This window comes from Gadus morhua, chromosome 5 (genome assembly GCF_902167405.1).
Source record: "Gadus morhua chromosome 5, gadMor3.0, whole genome shotgun sequence".
In the NCBI taxonomy this organism is placed as follows: Eukaryota; Metazoa; Chordata; class Actinopteri; order Gadiformes; family Gadidae; genus Gadus; species Gadus morhua.
In genome coordinates, this window is record NC_044052.1 from 17,959,920 (window position 1) to 17,976,293 (window position 16,374).

The window sequence follows — 16,374 nt, forward strand, 5'->3', positions numbered from 1 at the left end:
CCCCCCTCCAGCCCAAAACCCAATCTCTAGTTCATATTGCTGCTGTCAATCGTTGCATACCAAAATGAAAAAAAAAAAAAAAAAAACTATTTGGTTAAATGTTTAGAAAAAAACATTTAACCAAACATTGAAAAATAAAGTATTGACGCATTTCCTTTCCGATTCATATCCCATTTACCTCAACCCCCCACAAAAGTTTATATAGATATAACGTTGCTAAGCTCCTCACCAGAATGCATCCTACCTCTACGTCCTCCATAAACATCTTCTTAAATGTTAGCCAACAAAGCGCCAATTGGTCAGACAAATGTTTAGCATGTTCTCCGGGAGACCGGTCAGAACCAGTGTTCAGCGTGGCTCCGAGCCGGCGCTATGCTGCCGTGGTACCGCCGCGTCCCCGGGGTCTTCTTGTGCCGCACAGGGGCCCTACTTCTTCGCCTTGGGTGCGTTGGGCGTGTTGAATTTGAAGAAGATGATGTCTCCGTCTTCCACGGTGTAAGTGCGGCCCAGCTGTCTGTATTTGCCCACACTCTGTTGGAAAAGAATGATACCAATGTAAAACAAATGTTCTAAAATATTCCACAGTGAACTATTGTTACTTTCATGGGGGAAATCAAATACAATGTACCGGTATGTAGTACATTTGATCTCCACGTGGTGGGCATTTCAACATGGCATTTCAAAGTGTCCTGGTATCCCAGAACTTAACCCAGGGCTGCTGCTAACTGAGCACACAATACACAATCTCTAGTTCATATGGCTGCGGCCAATCGTTGCATACCAGAGCAAGGTTAGCTAACCCTGGGTTAATAGACCAAACCCTGGGTTAATAGACCAAACCCTGGGTTAATAGAGGGATAGTAGAGCTAACCCTAAGCAACTTCAACAAACAACGCATGAACTTCCACAACTTCTATTGAGATGGATTTGGATTCAAATCACAACGTCATTTTTTTCTGATATTAGGAAGGTCAGACAGACGAACATATTTAAAAATTTGGAATTGGTTTCCTATAATAGACATAAGGGGGGAGTCGCAATTTCCTATAATAATATATATATGTATGTATACTAGAGCCCAACCAATTTATCGGCAGGGGCGTGTCTCAAACAGTGGACCCGTGCAGGACTCTGGCCTAGGCTATTGGAAATAAACAAAATATTGGAAAGCAGAGCCGGTTGGGCCACACGAGAAAGTATCTCTAAAGGAATTGTAGCCCAAACAGTCGCATGGTATATCCATAGATCTGGTAGGTCAGATGGTTTTCCACGTCAGCTGAGCTACGAGGCGGTCCATGATGCTGACAATGTCCAGCACCAGGTCCGCCCTGTCACCCGTGATAATATCAAAATGAAACCTGCACCCGCCGATACCCGTTAATATTTAGCCCGTTACCTGACCCGTGCCTGGGATAAATCATACACAAGCAAAAATCATTCAAATTAATGTGCTTTATTTTTATCTCGCACTATATGGGCCCACTTTCTCTTGCTCATGAGAAACGTTAAAAAAAAAAAGAACGGGTTCCCTTATTTTCTGTTGTGGCAATAAAACAATAAAATAAAGTTTATTTTTAAACTGACTTACCTTATTATTATAGTGAGGACTCACAAATAACTACAAATAACCAATGTTAGGGAAATCTGTTTATGTTATGTAACGTGTTTCTGGAATTTATTTTTTAAATATATATCGGCCGATAACGGAATATCAGATTTTTAAACCACCAAATATTTGTATCGTCGGGCTCTATAGTGAGGACTCACAAATAACTACAAATAACCAATGTTAGGGAAATCTGTTTATGTTATGTAACGTGTTTCTGGAATTTATTTTTTAAATATATATCGGCCGATAACGGAATATCGGATTTTTAAACCACCAAATATTTGTATCGTCGGGCTCTAATGTATACACATATATATTTTTTATTTTATATGGGGTGGGGGGTACATCCTGAAGAGGTTGAGAACCTGTGTGGTGTGGAAGCCCTGTACCTTCACGGCGTTCTCGCTGCCCTCTTCCTTGAAGTCGTCAAACTTCATGACCTCAGCCATGATGAAGCCCTTCTCGAAGTCAGTGTGGATCTTCCCGGCGGCTTGGGGCGCCTTGGTGCCTTTCTGTGGAGCACGACGGAGAGGGGAATCAGGGACATTGTCGATCAGCTTTCCTTCGCCGGGATCTAATAAGGCAAACCGTTGGGCGCACACGCCAATCTCTGCACTGATTCTACAACCCGTTTCATCCAATTGCTTCCCACCCAAACCTGCATGATTTTGCAACATAAAGTTAGTCTTAGTCAAGATATATACTCCCTCTCTCAGTCTAATGTAAACAGTTTAGGTGGTGTTCAGCTAACTTACCATGGTTCAATTTAAAAAGTTCAAAAGTACATAATATTAGTTCAGGAAAACATCCACAGGCTGGAAGGATAGAGGAATATGTAGTACACCATCCATCAGGGGGGAAAACCATGCCCAGAAAGGGTTAGCCATTTTGGATACCAAAACTGGCGATTAATACAAATAACTTTGTAAACCACTTTGTAAACCACTTTGTTAGCAATACTGTGATAACACCAGTGTACTCACTCTGACAGTCCAGGCTCTCACTTCATCCGGCCCGGCTGTGAAGAAGTACTCCAGCTGTAGTGTGGCGTAGCCGGTCTTTATGATTTTGGTCAGCACACTGGAAACACAAGGGCAGGGAAATGTCTTACAGTGGGACCGGATTAAGGAAATCATACCATCCAGTATTTTTCAATAAACAGCTTTTTGATCAAGGAACGATCGATCACACCACATCAATGTCGCCTTGACAACAAACGTAAAATGTGGATAACGTGGATTACATTTGGTATAAACCTAATTAAAATCAGCAGCAATGACAACGAGTCCCACGGCCTGCGAACGTACGATCCGGGATGCCGATCAGACTCTACTGCTCCCCGTCCCGAAACCGAGTGACGCGCGCCCTACCTCTGGGTCTTCTTCTCCTCGCAGTACTTGGCCCGCTCCTCGTCAGACATGTCCTGCAGCTTGAACTCCAGCGCTCCGCTCACGGGGATCATCAGGGAGCCGGGGTCGTGGGCGTCCACCCACTCCTTGATCTTGATCAGCCTGAGGGACAGCGGCATGGGGAAGGGGTGAGGGAGGGTGGATGACCTCGTTCTACACGGGTTGATGAAACATTCCCATTCGGCGGTCAGTTTTGATTGGACAAAGGGCGGGACGGGGGGGGGGGGGGGTCTAGTGGTTAGGGTGTTGGCCTCCCTGACAGGTTGAAACCCTAAATTCTTCCCCTCCCATGGCAACGCATAGAAATGTAACGGTAAACTACTAAAGGAAAAATTTAAGAAAAAGAGTTCATCGTTAATTTTGCCTTCTTTGATCATTGATTATGCTATTACATTACTGTATGCTCACACATATTCGCACAGGTATACAGGTCGGACGTGCTATGTACACATTGTGACAGCAGATGAATACATCTTCAAAGGACGCAATGTAGAAGTGGTGGGTAGGTTATATTACACACAGCTAACCATCAGAATAACCCTGCGTCCATGGGCCATATTCACTGAGTGGTCATCTTGGGTTTTACCGTTAGCTGGGAGGGGAACTGAATGTAGAAACCCCTAAGCCAGCTGGTGTTAAGAACCAAGATGGCCACAATGTTAATAAGACCCATTGGACGGAGCCAGGTTTCTTTCTTATACTAACATACATACCACTTGTTCTTTTTTCTGATGTAGTCTTTCTCAGAGAGATTCACCAAGTAGATCATCGGTTTGGATGTCAAAAGCAGGTATTTGTTCAGTACCTCAATCTATAAAAGACAACAAATATTTAAAAAAGGAACCAATACTGGTAATACAATCCTCAGGACATGGCACAAGTATATTGCACAAAGTCTCTGAACAAATTCACCATAAAGTTGTCCAACTGTCGCTAGCAGTTGTCAATCACTCGCTACATGAGCGAGTGAATGGCAGACCGATTGTTGCAATGTCATCAACTAAGCATATGGAAACAACTTCAAACAAGCCGATTCTACTGACTAAAGTACAAAACATACCACATTCTGTGGATACTGATTAAATCACTTTATTTCATTTGCTATTCCTGTGGGGGCCCAGCTCCACACTTCCGGGGTCATTTCCCACGCTAAGGATGTACGCACTGAGGGGATTGTAAGACACTTGATAATTGGCATGCATTTATTCATTCATCACATGGGTAGTGGATGTGAAAACAACCTAGTGGCTTTTTGATTCTCTCCTTAAAGGTTTCTGTGTTCATTTTACCGACAGGCTCCCTTGGGCAACACGCATACCTCTTTGTCATTCCATTCATGGTAGAATCGGATATGTTTCTTTTCCTCCGACACCCAGTTCCTAACTTTTATCATGACGTCCTGGATTGAGAGAAGACGGATGAGTTTCATAGGGCATATATCCACTGGAGATGTGCGCTCTAAACGAGTCATGCATTGTATCCAATATCCAGTATCCATAATATCTGCAGAAAGGATGCATTTCAAATCAACTATCAAACATTGGTTACAGCACAATGAGCATTTCACGCTTTGGTCGTATGTGGGATGTGCGCTCACAGTACAACACTCTGCTTACGTAGTCTGGCTTGAGCTTCTTGTCTCCGCCCCTGATGGCCAGCTTCTCCAGCTTGTCGATGATGGGCGCGATCAGCTCCTCGTCCTTCAGCCTGAGCTCCTCGTGGATGATCTCCATGTCCCTCACGGGGTCCACGTTCCCCTCCACGTGGATGATGTCCTCATCGTCAAACGCGCCTGACACACACACGTTAGAGAGACACACACACACACACACACACAAGGTAAAGACACACATACCAACACAAGGTAAAGACACACACACGGTCAAGATACACACATAAACACACACACATGGTAAAGACACATACACACAAAGGGTTAAGACACATACACACACAAAAAAGGTCAATCATAGCATAGAAGTGGGGTCAGTAGAACGGGTAGCTTGTGAGTCCCAGGTTCAGATTTGACCAGGTACACACCCCACATTCAGTCGGGTCCCTGGTATACAAAGTGAGGTTGATAACAGCCCCCAGCAACAAGGCAAGGAGGAATTGACATTGCCGCAGATTGGTGACCACTGATGGACTTCAGAGGAGAAACTAGAAGGACTCACGCGTCATGTGAAAGAGGCCATCACAAGCACTGATGTGGGAGAGGAAAGCGTTTCCCAGGCCCTGGCCAGCATGAGCACCCTTCACCAGGCCAGCGATATCCACTACACTAAGAAACGCTGGCACCTTGCTATAGAAAAAATAAATAAAAACAAGGCAGAAGTGGCCTGTTATGTTGTGATACAATACAATACAACTTTATTAATCCCACTAGGGGCAATTAGTTTGAGCAGCTTGTATACAGACACAGTAACATACAAACAACAAATACACATACACAACTACAGAGCATTTAGTAGTCGAATTGCAGATGAGATGGTTCTGCTGAAGTTGTGCACTGGCGTCAACACAGGAGCGTCGCTTGCGTACCTCAGTGGTTTATGGTACGTGCACAGATATTCGTAGCGTTCGTCTGGGATGGGCACTCTGCTCTCGTTCGGGTCGATGGTGCAGAACGGGAAGTTCTCCGCCGCCGCTTGACTTTTAGTGAGCACGTTAAAAAAGGTGGATTTTCTGTGGTGGGCAAAATGAGGGGGGGGTCACAATTATCAGAGGCTATCCACCGTTTTTGGAAGACTGTCTTAGTTATTTTTAGATTACACTTACCCCACGTTTGGTAGTCCCACGATACCTATTTTCAGAGCGGTTCCGAACCGTCCGATGATAGCAGGCTCTTTAGGGGCATCTGTCTTCTTTGGAGGCATCTGAAGATAGGTATTGTTGACGTTATAGCACCGTGGCTAAATGGATTCCCTTCCACCTTCCCTGAGGCCTAGAAACCTACGTATGGGAAACTCTAAATCCATCGCCATGGTTGTCGTAACGAATGGTTTGTAAATGACACTCCATATCCCCAATAATCCACTAGAGCTCATGGCAACAGAATACGGAGCTAAAATATTGACAGTCGACCCTGCCTTGAGTTGAACAGTATTAACGATACCTGGTCGACCCTGCCTTGTGTTCAACAGAATAGAATAGAAAGCTTTATTGTCATTGTACAAAGTACAACGAAATGCAATGAGCAGCTCCATAAAAGTAAAATAGTAGAATAGAGAGCTGATCGACCATGCCTTGTGCAGAAGAGTATACAGATAGCTGGTCGCAGCGAGCCTCCATTCATCGGGTTGACAGACGGCATGCTAGTTAGCTTCACAGTCGCTAGGTATTGTCGGTTCTAATAAACTGGCTAGAAACCTGATGCACTAGACACGATTATTGTTGACCAGGCTCTCCCTTTTCTCGATAGATTCCGCGCAAACCGATCAGAGCGAACTGGTTTACCTTTAAACGTGTTGTTAGGCTCCGGTCTACGTGTTGAACCGTCTAGTCCTCAGCGGAGCTCCGGGGGAAAGGAGAGCTTCACCCGGAAGTGTTCTGTAGTGGTCGCACGAGAAGCGTGTGTTTGTTTCTGTGTGTATGCGTGTGCAGGCGCAGCGTGTGTGTGTTTGTGTTTGTGTGTGCGTGAAAGAGAGGTGGTGCAAGGGCTGGAGATGAGAAGGTAGGATTTGAGGACAATCGTAGAATGTGTTTAAAAACTCTGCCAATACGTACAATGAAAAAAGAAACGGGAACCGCTTGCATTATGCAAAGTCCAACTTTACTGACTATTATTATTATTATTATTATTATTATTATTATTATTACACTATTATTACTCCCAAACAACTTTCTCCCTTTCTAAGGTCAAGAAGCGCCGCATGAGGTGGGCGTGACTTCACTCGATCCTATTTTAGGCCTCTTGAAGGCGCTGCTGTCGATAGACCACGACATTTACCGACCCCTAACCCAACCCTACCCTACCCTAACTCGCCTGCAGCCGACCATACTTTCACAGATTAAGCGCTGCTGTCCAATTCATCTGATAATCAGCTTCTGACCGAGAAATAATCCAATTTCAGGGCTGTTTGTTTGTCATTGTCTGCCTCAAGACAGGTTTCTGGTCCTGTCTTGTTTGGAATGCACGTGTCATTTGAGACCTTGTCCATGCAATTTGTATCATTGTCCATGAGTTCTTTCTGAGGCACTTTCAGAAGGTGTCTTCTGTTCCGCCTCATTGATGTCCCATGCTCTGTGAGGACTTCATATGATCTAGGTGCGTCTCCTTGACCACCTTAGCTAGAGATCCCCACTGCCCATCTCATCTTACCCGGACAATGTCCTCCTGTATGAGTGGACCTAGAGGCTTGGTCGTTCTGTTGTACAGTTCCATCCGTCTCACATCTGGATGGGTTGAAACACACTTTTCCCTCTGGTGTGTGGCTGATGGGAGTCTGGTCCCAAGCTTTCGGTTCATGAGCATTTCCGCTGGTGAAAGTCCATTCTCCAGGGGTGATGCTCTGCAGTTCAGGATAGCTAGCTGGGGATCTTCTGCATTTTCTTCAGCTTTCTTCAGAACATGTTTCACAATTTGTACTCCCTTCTCTGCTAGCCTATTCGACTGCGATAGAGAGGGCTGGAGGTTACATGATCGAAGCCATAATTTTCCGAATAGCCCTTAAAGCAATGGCTTGAAAATTGTCGTCCACTGTCTCTTATCACAGTAACAGGAATTTGATGACGTGCAAATATAGTTTTTGTATGTGCAACAACCCTTTCGGCAGTTGTTGCGAATTCTGGGTAGTTGGAGTGATAGTCCATGACTAACAAGTAGTCATTGCCTTTGAGTTGAAAAAGGTCCATTCCAACTTTCCTCCATGGTTCTTGAGGTTTTTCATGTGGCCTTTTTGGCTGGTGGTATCGATGTCGCAAGTCTCCAGCCCTGTATGTATGTCTAAATGTCTCTATGCATGTCTCGTGCACGCCTCTTGCATTTTTCTATTCCTAAGTGTCCTTCGTGCACTAATCTCACCATCTGCTGTCTCATTGAGGTAGGTATGACAATCTTGGTGCCTTTTTAAAAGAACAGCGTCCAAAACCGATAGTTCCCCTTTAAAGTGCTGGTATGGCTTGTCCAACTTAATCAGTCCTGGTAAGTGTATCTGTTCCATTAACCTTTTTAGCTTGTCATCACTGTCCATTTTACATTTGACACAGGCATATACTGTATGTGCTCTAATAGAGTCGACATGGATCTGCACTACCCTTTTCTGTAGTGCTTTTTGTATTGCGTAGGCTGGCCCTACTCAATGCATCGGCCACCACTAGGTGTTTGCGGGGCTTAAACTTGAATTTAAGATCATATTTCTGAACTCTTAGGATTAAGTGCTCTATGTGGGGCGTCGCGTCAGCCAGTGGCTTCTGGGAGATAGGGATAGCTATCAGTGGCGTGTGACTGGTTTCTAATATTACTGACCTTCCATAAACATATTCATGGCACTTTTCGCAGCCATAAACAGCTCCTGATGTCTCTTTCTCTATCTGCGTGTTGTCTCTGCACTACATAGTCATAGTGCTAGATGCAAACGCAACTGGATACCACGCAGCAACATGCTTTTGAAGCAACACGGCTCTTAGACCGGCTTTGGATGCGTCAGTGGACACTTTTAACAGCTTGTCCTGATCGTATAATTGTAAGACTGGGTCCTTAATTAGACTGTTCTTTAGCCACTCCCATTCTTTTGAATGCTCAGCCATCCACTGCCACATGGAGTTATTCTCTAGCAGGCTTCTCAGTGTTTTAGTATTTGTTGACAAATTCGGGACAAAGTAGTTAACTAGTCCTATAAGGCTCTCTGTAGCTAATTTTGGTCCTGTGGTACAGGCACTTCTGCAATTGCCCGAACTTTCTCTGGATCATGCTGCAACACTGCCTCTGACAATTTCTCTCCTAGGTAGGTTATTTCTCTAACCGCGAATTGGCACTTAGATTTATCAAGTTTAAAGGTCCCATGGCATGCTACTCTATGGATGCTTTAATATAGATATTAGTAGGCCCCTAACATAGTATTTTAAGCCGTTCCCTAAATTCACGCGTGGTGCAGAATTACAGCCACTACGAGCCAGTTGCACATTGAGCTTTCTCCAAATGCGCCGTTTCGGTGTCTGTAGCTTTAATGCAAATTAGGAGGAGAGTGGCGGGTCAAGGAGGAGGGTGGGGGTGTGGCCCTGAGCAGCTTGTGGCCACGGTACCATGCGCTCTGTTTACAGTGGATGTATCGCAATGGCGAGGCCCACACAGCCTTTGGCCGTGTTCTGTAAATATTCTAGAACACTCCGGGTGCTCCGGTGGGAGTCCTGGAGCTCTATATCTAAATAATGTCATATTATATATATATATCTATATCATATAATATATATTGTCACGGCCAAAAGCTGTGTGCGCCACAGTATTATGAATCTAAAACGACTGCGTCGGGTTCTCCGACGTCTCTGGTTCTTCCACGTCCTGTGGGCGCCTGGTCTGTGATGCTGAACAGTGGGATAACCAATCGGAACAGAAACAGGGTTTGCGGTGAAATCAAAAGTATGACATTTATTTCATAAAGGTGGGTGGAAAAGGGAGGGGGGAAAAAGGCAACTCAAATCTTCTCCGGGTCGGCGGTTGATATCAGGGTGCTCTGTCTGGCTCTTCCTGATATGGGGAGCAGAGAGAGAGAGACAGGCCAAGGTTAGTGGGGTCTGTGGTCCCTGCCACTGACCTCTTCGCCCTGGCTCGGCTCTTGGTTCCTCTGGGGAGTTTTGGGGGTTCCTCTCCAGCTGTAGGCCTTCTTTCTCGTATCAGCACAACACAATTTACACAGATCAAAGAAACAGTCTTCCGTCCACTTGGATGTAATTTCATTATAAGGGTTCAGTTGGGTCAAGAGGGTTGGCCACAGGCCTCTTACCATGAGACTTGCCTAGTGTGTGTCTGGACTCCACACGCTCCTCCAGCCAGTCTGTCTTCAGTTGGTTCTGGTGGGGTTAAAAGGCCTCCTGATTGCAGGGCTAACTCAGCACACTTGTGAGTGGTAAGCTGAGACACCTGAGTGGGGCGGGGTCTCTATGATACAGCTTTCAGAGTAGTACCTCCCAATCAAAACACCATGACCTTTGCCTGCCTTAGTGGCCGCCATGTGGCCCTGTCGGGCGCTGCTCAGTGGCTGGGCCACCACAGTCCACATCAATCTGAAGTAGACTGAACCACGACATGGAGGAGAAGGGGATTGTTCCCCGCGATTGTTGACTGCGAATGTCTCCCGCCGGAGCCTCGCTGCCGAGGGACCACCGGCGCCTCGGCAGCGGGTAGCTGGCAGCACTTAGGCACCTCCGCCTCCTGCAGTGGGCTGTGGTCCCTCGGCAGCGGGCAGCTGGTAGCGGAAAGCGGGAGACCATCGTGAGCAACAATCCCTTTCTCCTCCATGTCGCGGTTCATGTTCTTCAGGGAGTCAAAGCCAAAGTTCCTTTCCCCCCAATTCCTTCACAACCGTGGCTTACGAGTCTCTGAGTTTCTGAGTTACGAGTCTCGTTGTGGAAATACCAGAGACGAGAGTCCGACGTGTTATGCGCCATAACACCAACCGCAGAACGGTTATCCAAATAACAAAGAAGTGTGCAACACTTGCGTTACAGTCCTGGAGCTGTATATCTAAATAATATCCTATAATACATAGATATCTATATCCACTTCCACATAGATCTGAAGTAGACTAAACCGCACGCTGCCCGCTGCCTCGTGGTGGTGGTGCTTCGTGGTGGTGGTGCCTCGCGGCAGCGGGCGGCAGACACCATGCCGCAGTTCATGTACTTCAGGGAGTCAAAGACAAAATTCCTTTCCCCCAATTCCTTCTCAACCATGGCTTAGATAACACAGACTACGAGTCTCATTTTGGAAATACCAGAGAGTCCGACGTGTTATGCGCCATACCACCAACAGCAGAACGGTAATACAAATAACAAAGAAGTGTACAACACTTACAGTAAGTTACAGTCCTGGAGCTCTATATCTAAATAATATCATATAATACACTGATATCTATATCAAATAATATGATATGATACATTTTATCACAGCCAAAAGCTGTGTGCTCCACCAGACGATATTATGAATCACAAACGACTGCGTCGGCTTCTCCGACGTCTCTGGTTCTTCCACTTCCACATCAATCTGAAGTAGACTGAACCACGCGCTGCCTGCTGTCCACTGCCGGCTTCCGGCTGCCCGCTGCCGGCTGCCCGAGGCAACACTTGCGTTACAGTGGGTATAATCACACATACACTCACACACACGTTGCGCTCGCACGGTCGTAGCTCATTGTCTCATTGGCGGGCCAAATTCCCTGGGCGGGCAAGGCAGAGAAAGGGGAGGTCACTTGGCCCCTTATGACGACATAGGTTGCCACATTCCAAATCAGCGCGCCTGAGCTTCCATTTTTTCTAAGGCAAACAGGATACCTAGTGCTTGTTTTACACCGAACGCAAGTTTTAGCCACTGGGGGACGATTGGCAGGCCAGGGGAACTAATATTAATGTTAGAAAACCTTGTAAAGTGAAATATTCATGTCATGGGACCTTGAAGACCTGATCTTTGTGCCTGACAGAGAACCAATCAATGAAAACGAATGAAAACACCCACCCCTACCTTTCCATCAAGAGTTGTTGGACAGTTCTAGGAAAAACTTCGGGAGGTGGAGGTTATTCCAAATGGAAGTCTTAAAGGGGATATATTAAGAAAACAGCACTTTTCCTGGGATTTGGGGTGTTGTTGTGGGTAGATAGTGCACCCACACACATACAAACTTTTAAATAAGTCCGTACATGATTTGCTGAGTGAGATATGCATTTCTGGAAGCAGCCCGCCTCCAGCTACTAAACGAGCAAGTCAGTTTTGGCGCCCCCTCCTACGTAGGAAGGGGTTACATTTGAATATTACCTCCCACTTCCCCACTCCCCTCCAATCAGAGCATCGCTAAGATTATGTGGAGCAGCGGACGAGCAGCTCCGGCGGGGGGAACTCGGCGCTAGCCCTGCAGCTAAGCTCCGGGAGTACAATCCCTTTCTCTGGCGCCGAGCTCACCCCGCCGGAGCTGCCGCCGAAGAGAAGTCGAGAGGAGGAGACATGGAGTAGAAAGGGATTGTACTCCCGGAGCTGAGCTGCCGGACTGCCGCCGAGCTACCCCAGCCAGAGCTGCTCGTCCGCCGGAGCTGCTAGTCCGCTGGAGCTACAACCTAGCTTCGGCGCCAGTTCAGCTCCCGGAGTACACCGCCCGAGCTGCCGGACTGCGGCCGGACGGCTTCGACGGCGGCCGGCAGCCGGATAAACGCATTTCCCAATCCCAGGAGTCTTTGCTCCATTCTACGTTAATTCAAGAACAAACAAATTAAAGTAAACTGTAGTTCGTATTATTTATTTATGGCTATGAAAGTTCTGTAACGCCTGAATAATGAAGTAAAAAAAAAATAATATAAAAAAAAAAACATGAATGAGACATAGAGAGTAAGCAAGTGGTATAAATATTGGTTGGATGTTCTCGAGACAAATATTGTTTATTTCGGGGATTTTCACGGCGTCTTGACAGGGAATAAATTATGCTCAGGGCCGGCTTGCAGACGCTTCGCAGGCCGCTACACAATTGCGGGCCGGTCCACCTGACCTCGCTGGCCGACCGGGAAATCTCCCGATCGTCCCGACGGCCACTCCGCCTCTGATGTTATATTATATAATATAGATATAGAGCTTCAGGAGTCAGCAAACGGCAACAACCCCTTCTCCTCCTTGCTGTGGTTCAGTCTGACAGCTCATTGGTCAATGGGCAGCAGCTCATTTGCATCAATGCTACAGACACCAGAAACAGCGCATTCTGAAGGGACTGAAACAGAGGGAAATAGCGGTAGACGATTTCTTTTTTCCTAAAAGCTATTTCCAGAAAACAGCTTCAAAAACATGATTCTGGAACTCAAATACTATGTTTACTTGTTGGGAAAACACCATAAAATGTCTCCTTTAAGAAACAATGTCTTCCAAAAGGAGTGTGAAATGTGCAAAGTTTAGAACTTTATTCATCTAGCCCTATTTTGTAAAATCCAGAGGAAGCATCTCATTTAGAGAAATAGCATGATCCACTCATTGCACTTTTTATGTCTGATTTATTTGGTAGCCTGTAGTGTTCACGTTGAATTGCTTTATTTAAATCTTTGGGATCTATGCAGAGTCTTAGATCTCCATTAGGTTTCTCTACGATAACCAGGGAGTTGACCCATTCGGTGGGTTCTTCCATTCTCCTAATGACTCCTTCCCCAAGCAGAAAGTCTAATTTCTCCCTGAGTCTTGTTTTAAGCGCTACTGGCACTTTTCTCGCTGGATGTATGGATGGTTCTGCAACATCTTTAAGCCTTATTTTGTGTATTCCTGGTAGGCGGCCTATGCCTTTAAACACCTCTGAGTATTCCATCTCCCAGTCAGAGTGTGTTTGTTCCACTTTGTCTGCATCTATGACATTTATAGATGCCATTCACATCCAGATACGCTATCCATTTGTCCTTTGAAACTGTCTTTACTTCCTCAATTGCATCCACGAAGAACGACACCTCCTCGTCCTCGTCACTGTCGCTCTGCTTTTCCACGAGCTGAACCTTCTTCCTAGATAAACAGCATTTTGCGATGTGATTCTTTTTGTCATTCCCGAAGGCTGGTGACTGTTTTGGCGTGTGCCTGAACCCGCAACTCTCGCAGTTCCCGCTCTGAAAACTTTGTTTGAAAACATTCCAGTTTTTGTTGACGTCGCCAGTAAACTTTAACTCTACATTTCTTTGGTATTTATCCTGGTTCCATGTATAGATAAGATTCACACCAAGCTAGTTCATCGGCATGCTTTACTCCGCCCCCTCATTGTAATACAACTTCCTGTTAACAGATGCAGGATAAAATCAAAGTGCAAACTTCTAAAGGCATTAATAATCACGGCTCAATACACAACCTACAGGACCTTCAATATGAATAGAACAAATTCAAAATGTCTTAGGCCCAAACGTCAAAGCTGATCAATAAAAAGCATGATACTGAATCTGTATGTTACCATGAAAGATGGAAGTGAACTGAGTGGAGTTCATGGAATCACTGTTTATTGTAATGGAGTTTGTTTGAAACAAGGGGGTATCATTGAGCTGGTATGGAGACAGCAAGCATGCTGCTTTCCCTGGAGTCTCCAGAGACTCTTCTGAAAGTCTCAGCCCTACATTTCCACTGACTTCAGTCAAGAGACACAGGTGCACATATGCTAAAACTGGACATCATTTGAATAGCTACAGTTCACTACTGCTCACAGATTACGTTAAAAGAAACACATATTTAAGCAATGTCTGTTTGGTCTTTGACTCATAGACAGACATTATGAATATGTCATTTAGGGTTCCAATGTCTTGGTGGGAGGTACTGAATTTCTTTTGAGGCATTCATTTACATATTTCTAAGTTGGTATCTTGAGGAACCTGAATATCTCTCTGAACTTCTATTATATGAAGTGACAGAAAGTCAGTCTGACACACATTTCGGCAACAGTGGCTCTATGACTGACACTGGTCCACTGGATACAGAGAACACACTTTCCAAGGAAATCCCCACAACCAACACTTTAATCATTCAGAGATACACACCGATAACAGTTGTTATATATACTCAATAGAAGCCAAATTCATTCGAAAACAAAGACGATAAACGATAGTAAATGATGACAAGAAAGAATGAATATCTTTACATGTGACCAACACGAGCAAGGGACAAACGTCAGAAAGCATAATGTTGATGAATAAAAGACATGTTCATGTGTTCATGTGTTTCCTTTGTGACGGTAACCAATCCTGTTGTTCTGCAGCCTCTGTTCCTGGAGATGGCCAAGCCTCGGTCCCCCCTCACAGCCCTCATCCTCCAGCTCAGGAAGCCATGAGGAACAACCGCTAAACACCAGCCTCCGTCTGCTACCAGGCCAACCCAACGACATGCTAACTACTACTGAGGCTCTAAGCTACTATTAAAGATGGAGGTGAACAGAGATGAGTTCATAGAATCACTCTTTGTTGAAACGGCGTTGGTTGGACACAAGAGGGCGCCATTGAGCTGGTATAGAGACAGGCACACATGCTGCTTTCACTGGAGTCTCCGGAGACTCTTCTGAAAACCTCAGCCCTACATTTCCACTGACTTTCTGTCACTCAAGAGACACAGCTGCACATCAGCTAAAACTGGACATCATTTGAATAGCTACAGTTCACTGCTCAGTGCTTACAGAAAACATTGAATGAAACACATCTTTTAGTGATGTCGGTTTGGTCTTTTACTCATAGACAGACATTATGAATATGTTACTGTTTCCACCACTCACTGCTAGGGTTCCTATGCCTTGGTGGGAGATACTGAATGTCTTTTGAGATGTACTTTTACATGTTTCTAAGTTGGTATCTGCAGAACCCTGGATGAAGTGACATAAAGTCAGTCTGACACACATGGGTCATTTCAGCAGCAGTTGCTCTATGACTGACACTGGTCCAATGGATACAGTGAACACACTTTCCAACAACATCCCCACAACCAACCCTTTGCTCATTCAGAGATACACACCATAGATTTAAGCCTTCATTCACAATGGTGATGAAACTTGTGTAATAAAGATTACATATGTTTGATATACTCATTGGTAGAAAGAGAATCAGATTTGACATGATTGGAAAATATAACAAGAAATATGGTATTTTTTGCATTTTTATTTGATTCAACATGTGACAAAGCTAGGGGGAAAAACCAGCGAGCATAATGTCAATGAATCAAACACGAGTTATATTAATCTAAATCATCAAAAGCTGCAGAGTCACCTCACACAGAGAGACATAAAGCAGACGTGTCAGAGGAGATCTGTATCCTCCAGTACTTCCATGCTGGAGCCTCTCTACTGTGAACACTCTCCAGGATTCAGGGTTTGAGTGACAGGCTGCGTCTGGCAATTCTTACTGGCCTCACAGCTCACTGAGCCCGCCTTCCTCCACTGGTCTGCAGGGAGGGTCAAGGTGCTGCTCCAGCTGTAGTGACCATCTTTCCCCAGGACCCCCAGGCTATCGGACACCCCCCCAGACCTGCTGCTGCCCCCCACCTTCCAGCCAAGCTTCCAGTCTGAGGGGAAGCCCCCACTGGCCACACACACTAGTGTAGCACTGCCCTGCTCCAGCTCCACTCTGGAGGGAGGGAGGACGCTCAGCGTGGGCTGCACCACTCCCACTGTAAGAGAGAGAGAGGAGTGGACAACAGGCTCAGTTAACATCAGCCTCATAGGAGCA

The 16,374-nt window shown here is 45.6% G+C and overlaps 1 protein-coding gene and 1 long non-coding RNA gene across 2 annotated transcripts; one reads left to right on the forward strand and one right to left on the reverse strand.

Moving 5' to 3' along the window:
- Positions 1-110: 110 nt before the first annotated feature.
- Positions 111-6,665, reverse strand: ola1 (Obg-like ATPase 1). The gene is made up of 11 exons (XM_030356959.1): positions 6,475-6,665; positions 5,797-5,894; positions 5,560-5,703; positions 5,193-5,320; positions 4,635-4,810; positions 4,337-4,417; positions 3,732-3,829; positions 2,980-3,120; positions 2,593-2,689; positions 1,999-2,121; positions 111-531 (listed from the first exon to the last, which is right to left on the reverse strand). Exons 2-11 carry the CDS (start codon positions 5,892-5,894, stop codon positions 427-429), a joined length of 1,191 nt encoding a protein of 396 aa, XP_030212819.1. The 5' UTR covers positions 6,475-6,665; the 3' UTR covers positions 111-426.
- Positions 6,569-15,733, forward strand: LOC115544153 (uncharacterized). The gene is made up of 2 exons (XR_003976814.1): positions 6,569-6,691; positions 14,922-15,733. It is a non-coding gene; the product is annotated as an uncharacterized LOC115544153 (long non-coding RNA).
- The last annotated feature ends 641 nt before the right edge of the window (positions 15,734-16,374 follow it).

Bases quoted from the DNA above. Each gene is read 5' to 3' on its own strand.
- ola1 (XM_030356959.1), bottom strand. From the start codon at position 5,894: ATGCCTCCAAAGAAGACAGATGCCCCTAAAGAGCCTGCTATCATCGGA. The intron at 5,321-5,559 runs GTACGCAAGCGA...TTTTTTCTATAG, and splicing joins ACGTACCATAAACCACTGAG to CAAGGTGCCAGCGTTTCTTA. The intron at 4,418-4,634 runs GTAAGCAGAGTG...CTCTCAATCCAG, and splicing joins AGAAGCTCAAGCCAGACTAC to GACGTCATGATAAAAGTTAG.